Raw genomic sequence first — 13,605 nt, 5'->3', positions numbered from 1 at the left:
GCAGACTGGTCTCTCCCGTCAGGTAAAACACACAAGGCCAGCAGCTCTTTGTACCCCATACCAGGGACTGCCCCGCCAGGACGGCTGGAAGGGCTCAGCTCCATCCCCCTCCGACAGTGAAATACTGGAGGCCCCACAGCCCTGTCCTTCCAAGGCAGATGGGGGGTTATCAACCATCAAGCCTCACCTCCATGTGCTGGTCACGCTTTGCTGTAGGGCCTGCTACACAGGGCTGGCCTTACCCTGAGACAAACTAAGGTGGCCACCTCAGGTGCCAGATGGGGGGGGGGGGAGAAGGAGGGGGGGACAGACCCCACTAGGATCCAGTGTAGAAAATTATGTCTGCTGCTGGTGCAGGTGTATTCTCTCTGCTCTAGATACACAGAGATGGGGGAGTGCTGTGCTGGAGGAAGGAGGGCACGAGAGATATAACAGGCAGGCAGGAGAAAAGGGGGCATGGGGGAGTCATTTGAGCTCCCCACCTCAGGTGCCAAAATGTCATGGCCTGGCCCTGCTGCTGCAGGAAGCAAGCGCACTGTGAAGTTTACTCACATGGGCCCTCCGGACCTACCCACAGCCCCATGCGCATTAGCTTAGGCCTAGCTCGGCAGGCCCAGGGGGGAGCGGCAGTCTAGAGCACACCCGAGCTGACACACACACAGGCTGGGATCGGCGTTTGCACGTTCACCCACGGAACTGCCTGCCTGACCCAGTACCTCAGACCCCTCCCTCCCATTGTCAAGAGGAGGGTCATTTCTGGGCACCCCTTTTCATCCCAGCCCCTGCTCAGCAAAGAGCAGCTTTTGTAATCCCTGCCCCTGCCTGCTCCAGCTCCCATCAAGTCTCGCCCCAGCCTTGTTCTCTGGGGCAGCTGAGTAGCACTATTTATACCCCCCTCCCCCCGCACAGCAGAGGGGCTAGGGCTCCTACAAGGCCTGGTCAGCAGGATGATCCCTCCCTGACCATTCCTACAGGCCTAACAGAACAGGCCTCACTCAGCTCCTTCGTCACCTCTGCCCATCCCGCCTGAGCTCTTATCCTCACAAGAGCGGAGAGGCACATGCTTACCTCAGGCTAAGAGCCAGAGACAAGGCTGCAGCCATGGCAGCAGGGGGAGGGGAAGGAAGAAAGGCTTGTCATTAACTGGACATGCCAGCTTGTGTATCCTGGCACGGTCACAGGAGGTAAGAAAGGCCCAGTGTCCCACTGAGACCAAGGCCTCGGCATCGATCAGCCAGACCAAAGGACCTGAACTGAAGATACTTCCTCTCCCCCCCGCACCCTCAGCAGAGCTGCCCCGGCTTTGAACTTCCAGTGAAGAACTCCAGCTTCCATCCAAGGAGAAGCCCCATCCACACAGCTGTCCGGAGGGGCTTAAACTCACTTGCTCTCCCCTTGAAGAGCATTGCCCTTGCCGTAGTCCACCCAGGAACACACATCTGCTCAAAATCAATTTTATTTCTGCATTCCCTCAAAACGAGGAACCCCAGAGCACAGCCTCGGCCTTGCCCGCACCCTGGCCGACTAGAGGCGCCGCAGGGACAGTGCATGTAATACCCATAGACCCTGGTTGTAAAGTTATGTTAGAAAGTGACCCCCAGAGCGGCTAGGTAGGTAGCAAAAAGACAGACACCGCGCTCCCACAAAGACTGGAAGTTTCTCTTAAAAAATATAGCTCTGGCGAGAGATTGCTGCATCTCACTTCTAAGAGGGGACAAGTCACGCTGCAGGAGTCTGCTTCGTATCCCTTCCACCCACAGGGCTGCTCCATTTCCTGTTCCGGTTGCCTCCCAGCTGGTTACAAAGTGCAAAGGCTGGGGGGCCGTTCGGGGAGCAACACACCGTGGTGGACGAAGCAGCAAAGTGCAACGGGGTGGGGGGGAGTAGGGCTCTAAAAGTCGCAGTTAAAAGAAGTTATAAATTAAGATGTAGAAGTATTGTTTTCCTTTTTTAAAAAAAATAAAGTTTGAAGCCGTCCTCTGCTGAGCTTCTTCCCCATTCGTTTGCTGTCAGCAGTCGAAGGAGGCGCTCTAGAGGGGAAAGAAAAGATTTGTTAACAGAACATCCAGCCTGGGTCAGACTGAAGGTTCATCTAACTCAGGGTCTTGTCTGCTGACAGTGGCCAATAGCAGGGGTCCCAGAGGGAGTGAATGGACCCAGGGAATCATCACTTGCCCACCCCCAGCTTCTGGCAGAGGCCAGGGACACTCTTTCAACACATCCTGGCTAACAGCCGTGGATGGACCCATAGGCTATGTCTACACTCGGCTTCTTGAGTAAGTAATATGCAAATGAGGCTAAGCATAGAATATCGCTGAGCCTCATTTGCATACCAAATGAGCCACCATTTTTTTCCAGGAGAGGCTCTTGCTCAAGGAGGAGCATCTACACTGCCCCTTCTTGCGCAAGAAAAACCCTCTTGCGCAATGCCGTTCTTCCTGAAAAGTAATAGGTGTCACGGCGTTGCACAAGAGGGTTTTTCTTGCGCAAGAAGGGGCAGTGTAGACGCTCCTTCTTGCACAAGAGCTTCTTCTGAAAAAAAAAATAGTGGCTCATTAGGTATGCAAATGAGGCTCAGCGATATGCCACGCTTAGCCTCATTTGCATATTACTCATGCAAGAAGCCGCGAGTGTAGACAGCCATACTCTTATGAATTTATCTAGCTCTTTTGAACCCTCTGAAAGGAATCCCAGCTGTGCAGAAATCTTGGGAGCACAGATCAAGGGTGCTCCTGGCCCTTGCACCGGGTGCAGGGAGGGACCCAGAATACAGACTCTGGCACTGCCAGCGCTTGGGGGAGGTGCAATTTTGGCTGACACCAGAGCCAGCTCACTGCTGCTGAGGGAAGCTCCGCCCTGCTAGCAAATCTGGGCCCTTGGATTGGCTGGCTGGCCCATTTGCCTACCTCCTGAGCAGACAAACCTATCAGAGTGATTCAGTGTGGGAGAGTTGGCTTGCTCTGACCAAGGGAGGAGCTACAGAGCCCAGCAGCTCAGTGTGACTCCGCCCCCTTTTCTAGGGCCAGGCCAGCCTCAGAACTTCTCCCCCACCCCAGAACCAGGCCCAGGAGACATGGGGGAAAAACAGCTCAACAATCAAACGATATCCCAATAGCCCCCGCAATATAGGAACCCCCCCCAAACACACCCATCACCACCTCCAGCCCCTGGCTTTCGAGCTCTGGCGGCAGGCAGCATGCACCCAGAGCGGCATTTATTGCACAGCATGTCTGGGTGACCATTCTTGGGCCAGCGGTTAGACACAGCCACGCTCGCTTCATTTCCCACCACTGCTGCTGCTCTTAGAAACCAAAGCTGGTTTTTTGGGGGAGGAGGGGGGTAGAATTTCCCACTGTCGCGCTGGGAGCACAGCCCCAGAGGTGAGTCCTGCACAGCCAGATCTCCAGAGAAGTGACAGGGCATCGCAAGCCGCCCTGTCACTAGGACTGTGCTCCATGGATCCGCTTCTCCGAGCCATGCCCCATGGTGACCCATTCCCAGTGAGAAAACCAAGTGCGCACATGAGAAGTGGTCCCATCTCGCTCTCCTCCCACCAAAACCCATGGGAGCTTGGGCAACGCTTCAAGGGGGAAGGACTGAGCCCTGGCGGGCGATTTTTCTACACAACTATGCCCAGGCCTGGCACCTCTCCCCCAGACAGAAGGGTGCTGAATTAGGGGGCTGGAACTAGCAGTGCCACCGCACCCGCCTTGAAGGGGATCCCCCCTCCCTGGTGCAGAGGTCGTTTGTTAAAAGCTTTTTTTTAAAACAGGCAGAGTCAGGGGTCACTGCACAGACCCTCGCCAAAGAACACAGAACAGCCGAGGGCTTGGAGCTCAGAGATACTCGTCCCCAAGGCCCACGCACCTTCTCACAAGGATCCCCCGAGCTCTGCCGTTTTCTTCTTCTTCTGGGGTGGAGAGAGAAAAAAAAGTCTGTCACCTTCCCCATCAGCGGGGCCCAGCAGACCCAGTTCTGTATCACGTGACAGTCATTGGAGGCTTCCTTGCTCACTCCACAGAAGCAAATTCCACCCCCCCTTCCCGGACAGTTTCATCAGGCGGCTTAGCTCTTCTTTCCAGTTGTCCAGCGGTTCTGCTCCCTCGCTCCTGCCTCTTTCCCACCCCCTCACGACCTCATCCCATCTCCTCTTCATGCCCCCAGCAGGAAATGGAGCGGAGATGCCCGAGCACCACAGACGCCGATCGTTCTGTGCTCAGGGTACTGGCTCCCACCCCGCTCCAGGCCCTGCACACCCACCCACCCACCTTTTTCTTTTTTTTGTGGGTGGGAGCAGACCCGTCTGCGCTCGGCTCCACTCTGGAGGCAGCTTTCTTGCTTTTCTTCTTCTTGTCTTTCACAGTCTTCTTTTCTGGGGGGAAGGGAGGGGTGCATGTCAAAGGGGCAAGCCAGACCCCACTGAGAAGCGGTGCCGAGCGAGGCCAGGGGGAAGGTTACCTATGCCTTAACCAGCGAGCTGTGGGTTCTGCCTGTGCTCGCCGCTTCCCCACCTTGGCCCTGCACTGCTCGGCAGGCTAGCGCCGGTGGGAGCGTAAGCCCAGCCCTGCCGCGAAGGGCCCACCACTGCTGACAGGCCATGTCGAGGGGGAAGCTGCAGTGCCTTTAGGCGCATGTCCCGGTCTATCCCCCACTGCACAGGAGAGAAGCAGGCGTCTCGTGGGCTGGAGACGCCGCTGAGGGCAGCAGCAGCTCGGAAGCGGGTTGACATCTCAGCCCACTCATGGACTGGGCACAACCATGTGGTGACACTGGAGTAAACTGGGGCTCGCGGAGCTGGGGGGGATGTGCAAAGAGGAAGGCAGGAAAGCAGAGCTGTGCGAGGGGAGGGGAGGGGGCGTTACTGGCACAGAGTCCACGTGCAATTAACCAGTTTGCTAACACTGGCTGTTCTAAGAGGCTGTTCATGCAGGGCCAGAGCGCCCCTTCCCCAGCCCCACAAAGCCCATGACGGCCATCTACCCCAGGCCACTCCTCCCAGGCGAGGAGTCGGATCTTTGCACACTAGAAACCCCAGCAGATACTGCTCTGCCCTCCTCGCCTCTCTTCCCTCCGGGAGCCGGCTCCTCTCGCCCAGTCATGCCCTCCGCCACTGTGGGAATCTGCGACGCACTGGCCCGCAAGGCGCAGGCTTCGCAGGGCCTGCCCGCAGCGGAAGGGCAGGCCCTGCTCTTTTAACTGCAAGTGACAAACAGGAGCCCTGCTCCATGGCTCTCCCGTGTCCCCCTAGCAGCCTTCACAGCACTGAGTCATCCCCAGCGCATGCCCTGGCTCCCTGCCACGAGGCAGTGTGACCAACAACCCGCAGCCAGGCAGGCCCCGCTTTCGCCCCGGCTGCCAGGAGCAGGAGCATCAGGCTGGAGCTGGGACGATGCCAGCTCGACGCCGAGCTCTGAAACAGCAGGAAGGATTGTGCCACAGATCTGCCTGAGGTGATCGTAGCAGCAAGTGGCGTGGGGCAAGCAGCAGTCACTAGTTTGTCTAGAGAGGCGCAGTGGCAGTCGAAGGAGGAACCGAGCGAGGGCTCTTACTTTTACTGGATTTCTTCTTCTTCTCCTCCTTGCTGCCTGCTGCTCCCTCCCCTTTGCTTTTTTTCTTTTTGGGAGCTTCGAGGCTGCTTTTCAGCTTCTTCAGCTTGGGCTCGGCAACACATGCGTCCCCCGCCGCCAGCTTCCTCTTTGCAGAGGATTTCTGCTTCTTGTTCTCTTTGTCCCCGCTCTTGGGCGGTTTCGCAGCTTTCAGAGCTTTGGCTGGTGCCACAGGAGTTTTCTTCACCTTCTTCCCCCCCTCCTGCGCTCCTGGTGTGGGGCCAGCAGGAGCCTTGGCAGCCGTGGTCGTCTCGTCTTCGCTGTCACTCGCTGAGCTCTCCTCCTCCGACTGAGCTATGGACAGCAGAGCGTATGGCGAGGGCGTGGCCGGAGTGCCCTTAGAACCACCGTCGTTTTGGGCCACTGCCTGGGCTTTCTTTGCTGGGGCGGCTTTGCAGCTGGCCCCTCCTTCTCCCACCTTCCCTCCAGCACTTCCTTTGCTGGAGGCCACTTTTGGCGCGACAGCTTCCGCCCCAGAAGAGGACAACTTGCTCTCTGTAGAAACCAGTTAAATAAAAGGGTTTAGGGAAGAGATTCGTTGCAACCCAAGCTGCCCCAAGGAAGCTGGAGTTTAAAAGCCATCTCCAGTTCCTGCCCCCAGTGTCATTTGCAGGTATTCATGTCACATGAACTAGTAACTCATCTCCCCAGAAACATGGCAGGGTATCGTTACAGGGCATGGAGCGGGGGAAGTGCATTAGTTCAGAGGACAAAAGCCAGGTCTGGACTTCAAAATTAAGAATCCAAAGGGCCCATAAGAAGGTAAGAATGTCCACACCGGCTCAGCCCAGATGCTAACCTCCCTCTTCCCCCCCCACCCAAAACCAAAATCTTTGAGAATGTTCTACTCTCTCTCTACTCAAGCGGGCCCAACGAGGGTAGGGACAGAACGGCAGAAGGCAACTTGCATGACAACGGTTGCAAGGCTATGCCGTAAAGTCCCTCGACCGTACACATTGCATGAGTAGATTCTAGGTCACAGTGGTCCCTGGCAGGCAGCTAGTCTGACCTGACCATTGCAGGCCACTGCACCGCAGCATAGGGAGGGGATGCACGAGACCCAGCAGAGTTTTCAGTCTTGGGTTTCTACCATTCAATGGTAGCGGGGAGGAAGATTTTAAACCATACATTCTGTTCCAGTCATCCATCCCAACAGCTCTGTTGCCTTGTGTTTCTCTTTGGCCTGTCCTTCCCCCATACAACCACTTCTGAATGATACACACAGCGGGGAAGGACATCCATGGGGATGTAGCAGGCGGGTACTTTGTTGGTAGCATTTGATCAACTTATTCAGAAATTGGCATTTATCAAGCGTGGGTACATTTTTCCCCAATCAAAAATGGTTCCCAGGAGAAATGAAGCGTGTATTTGAAGACAGAAACCCCTCGCCAATCATCAGATTAGAGAGCGCCTCTCCTCATTTGGCTTTAGAAATAAGTTCGACAACGGTCACTAGAAATGTTAGCACAACTTCAGGGTTGAGAATAGCCAGGCACAGGGGCATGCCCTGCAAGCTGCACAACCACACAGTTCTATGCTTCGAACAGAACTCCCTCCGCCCTCCCCTCACCGATCACGAAAACATCGGCGAAGGAAGCGCTAGCCATGTTTCTGGAGGTGGCCAGCAGGGGGCAGCAGCAGACTGTCACACCAATGGAGGACAAGGTGGACTTTGAGTCGCTCTTCACCTGGACTCAGATTTCAGAGATGGAGAAGACCTCTGAGGTGCTCTAACCCAGCCCCGGCTAATGCAGATTCCCCCCTGCCCCCGCATACATTCTCCATGCTCATCTCAAAGTCCCGGCCCGCGGGGTTTCCACCACTTCCCTCAGGCGACCACTCCCTGGTCTCTCAGCTGTCGGGAGCCCTGCCCGTGTGTATTTAGGAGCCAGCTCTAAAGCAAGTTCCAATTTGAGCGCCAGATCGCAGCCCTACGACTAACCTGCCTTCTGGCTGGCTGGCGTCGCCTCAGCATCTGTATCGGAGTCACTGATGTCGCTCGCCGAGACGTCGGGCAGGGCGGCTTTCGCTGGGGGGCTGGCAGTGGCTGCTGCTTTTCTACGCCCCGGTTTGGGTAAGGTGAGGGAAGCAGGTTTCGGTACCTGGGGTGTTGCTGGAGCCTTAGGAAGACTAGGATAACCTGTCAGGAGGGACTGGAGAGCAACACACGCGCCGAGTGAGACAGGCACCGGGGCTGTGCCTCTACCCTGGACATTTTAACTGTCACCCCAAATCCCCCTTGAGCAGGCTCCCCTCTGGGCCCCCTTGTCATTTGGGGCCACTGGGCTGCGGTGAGTCTTGTGCCCTTTGCTTCTGACATGGGGAGACAAGGGGTTTGTAGGGAGCCCACCGAGCCTTTGGCTCTACCCCACTATTTACCCTCTGCCCTGTACTGCACACCCGGCCAGCGCTCGGTAGGGAGTATGGGAGTATTCAGGACAGTGATGGGCAACCTAGGCTAGTCAGTGGGCTGCATGGGTGGCCTCCATCTTGGTGGGCTTAAGAGTGTCGTAATCAAGACGGTCTCCTGGGACAGGGCAGTTTTGCTCACTGCGCTTGCATGCCTAGAACTGGTGGGGGGGGGCCGACTGAAGCGCAGGAGCGCTTTGGCTGCAGAGGGAGCGTGCGGCGCTCACAGTCACCATTACGTGCCATCAGCACACACCTCACGTCCCGTGCCCTGGCTTTACAATCACGCAGGCACTTGAGTAACACTGGCTGGAAAAAACCCTGCGTGGACAGAAACCAGCGGAGTGTGACAGCCCTGGGCGTGAACGACAAAAACCATCCTGCTGGCCGCCACCAGAACCCCAATGGGCTGCAGGTTGCCCACCACCGATGCAGGGGCTACCCCAGCAGCGTGCAGCCAAGCGGCAGGTAGTAGCACTGCCGGAGCGGCACACGGAACGAAACCCACCCAACAGGGAGGTTATGGATACAGCTGTTTGACCAATTTATGACATAGGTCATAATCCACCATGTGTTTGATTCTTTGTTCTCTCCCTATGAAGCATGCCTAGGGGAGGGTTGAGACTTAGTGTGTTACAGATGTTCTGCGCTCCCAGGACATTACTAATAAAGGAGGGTTAATGGCTTAGACATAGGTTTAGTTACAAATAAAAGTTGCTGCTGCGAGAACAGAGAGTTTCCCTTGTTCAGCTATTTCAGGGCTGCAGGGTTCCCGGTTCCTTGTACATGTTTTTTCAGTGGATACATTAGCGGGCAGAGAAGCAGCACTGTGATTTGTCTGGCCACTTGCAGGGGAGCTCCGCAAACCCAAGCTCAGACCTCTTCACCCCTTCAGCTGAAGTATGTCCCAGCCCCCTTCAACAGCCCCACCCAGCAGCCTGAGTAGGGATGTGAAAAGTGTTAAAAAATATATCAACTGTGTGGAAACTCCATCGGTTACGCGGTTAAACGGGCTCCCTGTTGCCACCGCTGGCCCAACAACCCGCACTTCCCAGCAGAGTTCAAACGGCAACAGGAATCGATAAGCATCAGCTGAGCCACGAGGGCTACGTCTAGACTGGCATGATTTTCCGCAAATGCTTTTAATGGAAAAGTTTTCTGTTAAAAGCATTTGTGGAAAAGAGCATCTAGATTGACACGGATGCTTTTCCACAAAAGCGTTTGTGCCAATCTAGACGCGCTTTTCCGCAAAAAAGCCCCAATCGCCATTTTCGCGATCGGGGCTTTTTTTTGCGCAAAACAAATCTGAGCTGTTTACACTGGCCCTTTTGTGCAAAAGCTTTGCGCCAAAGGACTTTTGCCCGAACGGGAGCTGAATAGTATTTCCGCAAGAAGCACTGATTTCAGACAGTAGGAAGTCAGTGTTCTTGTGGAAATTCAAGCGGCCAGTGTAGACAGCTGGCAAGTTTTTCCGCAAAAGCAGCTGCTTTTGCGGAAAAGCTTGCCAGTCTAGACACGGCCTAACAGTTTAAACGCATGATCATTAAACTGTTGATACGGTCTCGCATGATCTTCTTATCAATAAAGTAGGCAAATACAACTGAGATGGGGCTACTATAATGTGGGTGCATAACTGTCTGGATAAGAACTACTCTGAGAATGGTTAACGGCTCACAATCCTGCTAGAAGGGTATAACAAGTGAGGTTCGGCAGGGGTCTGTTTTGGGACCGGTTCTGTTCAATATCTTTATCAATGAGTTAGATGATGGCATACAGAGTACACTTATTAATTTTGCAGATGATACTAAGCTGGAAGGGGCTGCAACTGCTTTGGAGGATAAGGTCATAATTCAAAATGATCTGGAGAAATGGGCTGAGGTAAATAGGATTAAGTTTAATACGGACAAATGCAAAGTGCTCCATTTAGGAGGGAACAATCCATTTCACACAGACAGAAAGGGAAGTGACTGTCTAGGAAGGAGTACTGCAGAAAGGGATCTAGGGGTCATAGTGGACCACAAGCAAAATATGAGCCAACAGTGTGATGCTGTTATAAAAAAGGAAACATGATTCTGGGCTGCATTAGCAGGTGTGCTGTGAGCAAGACACAAGAAGTCATTCTTCTACTCCACTCCGCACTGATTAGGCCTCAGTTGGAGGATTGTGTCCAGTTCTGGGCACATTTCAAGAAAGATGTGGAGAAATTGGAGAAGGTCCAGAGAAGAGCAACAAGAATGATTACAGGTCTAGAGAACACGACCTATGAAGGAAGACTGAAAGAATTGGGCTTGTTTAGTTTGGAAAGGAGAAGACTAAGAGGGGACATGATAGCGCTTTTCAGGTATCTAAAGGATGTGACAAGGAGGAGGGAGAAAAATTGTTCTCCTTGGCCTCTGAGGATAGAACAAGCAGCAATGGGCTTAAACTGCAGCCAGGGAGGTTTAGGTTGGACATTAGGAAAAGCTTCCTACCTGTCAGGGAGGTTAAACACTGGAATAAATTGCCTAGGGAGGTTGTGGAATCCCCATCACTGGAGATATTGAAGAGCAGGTTAGATAGACACCTGACAAGGATGGTCTAAAAGGTGCGTGGTCCTGCCGTGAGGGCAGGGGACTGGACTTCATGACCTCACAATGTCCCTTCCAGTTCCTGTGTTCTATGATTCTAGTGTTCCAAACTTCCACATCCAAATGCCCGAGCAGGTACAACTCTATGACTCCAAGGTGACAGCAGCTGAATTGGGCCTGGTGTCTGCTCCCCCTCACAGCTGGAGGAGAAAGGAGACAGCCCCAGCCCGCAGGGCCTCTCACCTGCGAAGGCGGCGGCTCTTCCTCACTGGACTCTGAGGAGGAGCTCTCGGCCTCTTTTGCTGTTCCCTGCTTCTGGGGCGTCCCTGCTGGAGAAGCAAAGTGCTGGTGAAGGCCTAGCACGGAGCACCCCTGAACTGAGAGCACCTGAGGCCTCTCTGGGCACCTCTCCCGGATACAGGCGGTCGCGGGGCTCCCAAGAGACGCAAGCTCCAGAGCAGCCTCTTCTCTACAAGCAGCCTGCCGCCTCCTCACCCACAGCCTCGTGAGTCAGCAAGGCCCATCCCACCAGCCACGCCAGGGCCAAAGGGTCTATTGCACAGCGAAGCTTTGGTCTCCATGTAGCTTGCTAGGCCGGCAGCCCCCGACGACCACCAAAGTCCCGCACCCTACCCCAAGCAGCATCTCTTACCAGGCTTCGGGGGCTGCTTGGCCGTTTCCTCCTCGCTGTCTGAGGAACTGCTGCTCTCCGAGCTCTCCTGTCCTTTGGCAGGCGGGGCGGGCACAGCCTGGCTCTGGGTGGCCCTGCCTGCAGCCTGAAGTCCTGCTTTTCCTGCTCCTGCCATGGGACCTTTGCCCTTGGCAGAAGGGCTCTGCAACACGGGGGCGTTTGCTTGCACACCCTTCCCCGCAGGGGCAGCGGATTTACCCGAGGCGGCCCCCTGCTGCAAGCAGGCAGAAGGAAACGAGGTACATTTTAGACCATGGGTTCCCAAACTGGGGGGGGGAGGAAGGAAGGGGGTACCCTCCTGAGGGGGCATGAAGAAATTCCGGGGGGAGCGCGAGGCGACCCAGCCCCCTCCTCCCCCAAGCTGCTATTTTGTTTTTTGGCCCTGGTCAGTTCTCCTTTTTCTTGCTCAACAAGTTTTGCTGCTATGGCGGGTGGGGTGGGGTGAGGGTCTCTCAAAAATCAAAAAGGGGGCGTGATGCCGAAAAGTTTGGGAACCGCTGTTTTAGACAAACTGCGGGTGGATCAGTCATAGCTTCCCAAAGCATACAGCGTACCCCCCAAACTGGGGGCCCCTCAGGGTGAAGGCCTAGTTCCCCATCAGCCTACGGGCAAGTCACGGCACTTCAATGCCTGTCTCCCCATGGACACAATGAGGAAAACACCACCGGCTACATGGGGGTGCTGAGGAAGCCCCGAGCCCCGAGGCAATTCGTGAAAGGAGTTAAGAGCCTCCAGTCCCAAAACCGAACTGCCGTCTCCTCAGTAGAATGCCCTCAGGGACACAGTTAATGTCACCCCCAAATCAGAGCCAGAGGGAGAGGCAAAGCGATGGTCAGGTCACACTAGGTCTGAGTGTGAAGAGGTGCAGGGGAAGCTAGACCAGCTGCCCCCCGCCCAAGCGCACCCCAATCTCTGCTCTGCACTTACTAGCCTGGGGTACTGTAGCCCCCTCAACACAGGCTGGAGCCAAGATGTGGGGTCAACCAGCAAGAGAGACCCGCAGGGAACTCCCGACAGCTGCCAAGGTGCTGTCAGCCTGGCGCTCACACCGGGAAGGCGCCAGCAGGAGGGCGAGAATTGCAGCCTCCTTAGGCAAGGCGGCAGGGGGCGTTCTTCTGCATTATGGGACCGGTGCAGGATTGGTCGTTAAAATAGTGCTGCAAATCCCACCCTGGCTCCCGAGGCCTGTGGGCTCCAGACTCTGCCAGCTGCCAGGGCTCCCTGCAGGACCACACGCGGCCCAGCATTTCCCTTTACCTGGCTTGCAGGCTTCTCTTCCTCCTCGCTCTCTGAGGAACCCGAGCTCGAGCTCTCGGACACCTGGCCAGCAGCTGCCTTCCCAGGGCTGCTGGCTACTCGGTTTGTCCCTTTCCTAGGGATCAGCGTGGGCCTTGCTGTGCCGGCTGCTGTGCCCGGAGGCTTCGTGGCTGGGGCCGGCGTAGGTTTCACCGGCGTCGGTTGCTAGGCCAGACAAGAAAGCAGGAAAGTCAAGACGGTGACTTGAACCAAGACGCACCAGAGCGGAGGAGCCTGGCAGCCCAGGGAATTCGATTCCATTTTGCAGAAGGACAAGGCACCACCAAGTCAGTCTCTGCGCTCAGATCCCAGGCCGATGGGGGCATCAGACACATGGAACGTAAAGGTGTCACTGTTTAAACAGGTAACCCATAAGCAGGAGCTTATCAGTTACCCAAATGGCTACGCAGCTACATGTAGCCCCTGGAGAGCGATCTGCCGCCCCACGCTGCTGCCTCTGATACAGCTAGTCCGTGCAGGGAGCCGGCGGACACCCCGCATGAAACTGCTGACATTTTCAGTGGTTACACGATTACTCAATTACATGCACTTTAAATATCCCTACTGGATGCAGAACAGAACTCCAGCCACCTGGAGACGTGCTCGTCCACTCTTTCTACACGCCACGTGGTTGACAAGAGGCCACAGCATTTCCTACAGCCCAGGCCTAGCACTGCCAAGCGGGAGGGCACTGACCACCGGGGTTGATAGGAGAAGGAGCCCCACGCTCTGGCGAGGTAGAACTTCAGCAGAGCAGCCTCCTGGCGTTAGTTACAAGCCAGTCGAGGCGTGAGGCCTGCCCTGCCTGGTGGGCACCTCGGCACGCTGGGGCTGTGTGGGGATCGCACGTTTTTCACATATGACATCTGGTGCAAGATAGGGATGTGAAAGTGTCATTGGGTACATGGTTAACCAACAAGCCGGGCTCATTGGTGTTAACCATCATGGCGACACGCAGGGGGAGCTGTTCCCGGGCTCCATGCGCTGCAGTGCTGCCGCTCTGATCCCAGGCTCAGCTGTGCGGTGCTGCCGCTCT

At 55.7% G+C, this 13,605-nt stretch overlaps 1 protein-coding gene across 3 annotated transcripts in view; it reads right to left on the bottom strand.

Annotated features, from left to right (window-relative positions):
- Positions 1–1,438: 1,438 nt before the first annotated feature.
- The window catches only part of TCOF1 (treacle ribosome biogenesis factor 1), a 76,462-nt gene continuing 64,295 nt past the window's right edge, over positions 1,439–13,605 (bottom strand). For 2 of the 3 annotated variants that reach the window (XM_025179029.2, XM_075900549.1), the window contains exons 11-18: positions 12,531–12,734; positions 11,235–11,487; positions 10,826–10,911; positions 7,549–7,759; positions 5,550–6,101; positions 4,269–4,372; positions 3,868–3,910; positions 1,439–2,030 (exon numbers count right to left, since the gene is read on the bottom strand). In XM_025179029.2, the coding sequence (XP_025034814.2) occupies positions 3,872–3,910; positions 4,269–4,372; positions 5,550–6,101; positions 7,549–7,759; positions 10,826–10,911; positions 11,235–11,487; positions 12,531–12,734 (1,449 nt within the window). In that variant the 3' untranslated portion in view covers positions 1,439–2,030; positions 3,868–3,871. The remainder of the gene's footprint in view (positions 2,031–3,867; positions 3,911–4,268; positions 4,373–5,549; positions 6,102–7,548; positions 7,760–10,825; positions 10,912–11,234; positions 11,488–12,530; positions 12,735–13,605) is intronic. The other variant, XM_075900550.1, reaches the window with a different exon arrangement.

This window comes from Pelodiscus sinensis, chromosome 17, assembly GCF_049634645.1.
Source record: "Pelodiscus sinensis isolate JC-2024 chromosome 17, ASM4963464v1, whole genome shotgun sequence".
NCBI classification, from domain to species: Eukaryota; Metazoa; Chordata; order Testudines; family Trionychidae; genus Pelodiscus; species Pelodiscus sinensis.
The sequence above is the reverse complement of the archived record's forward strand: the minus strand, read 5'-3'. Positions and strand labels throughout refer to the sequence as shown.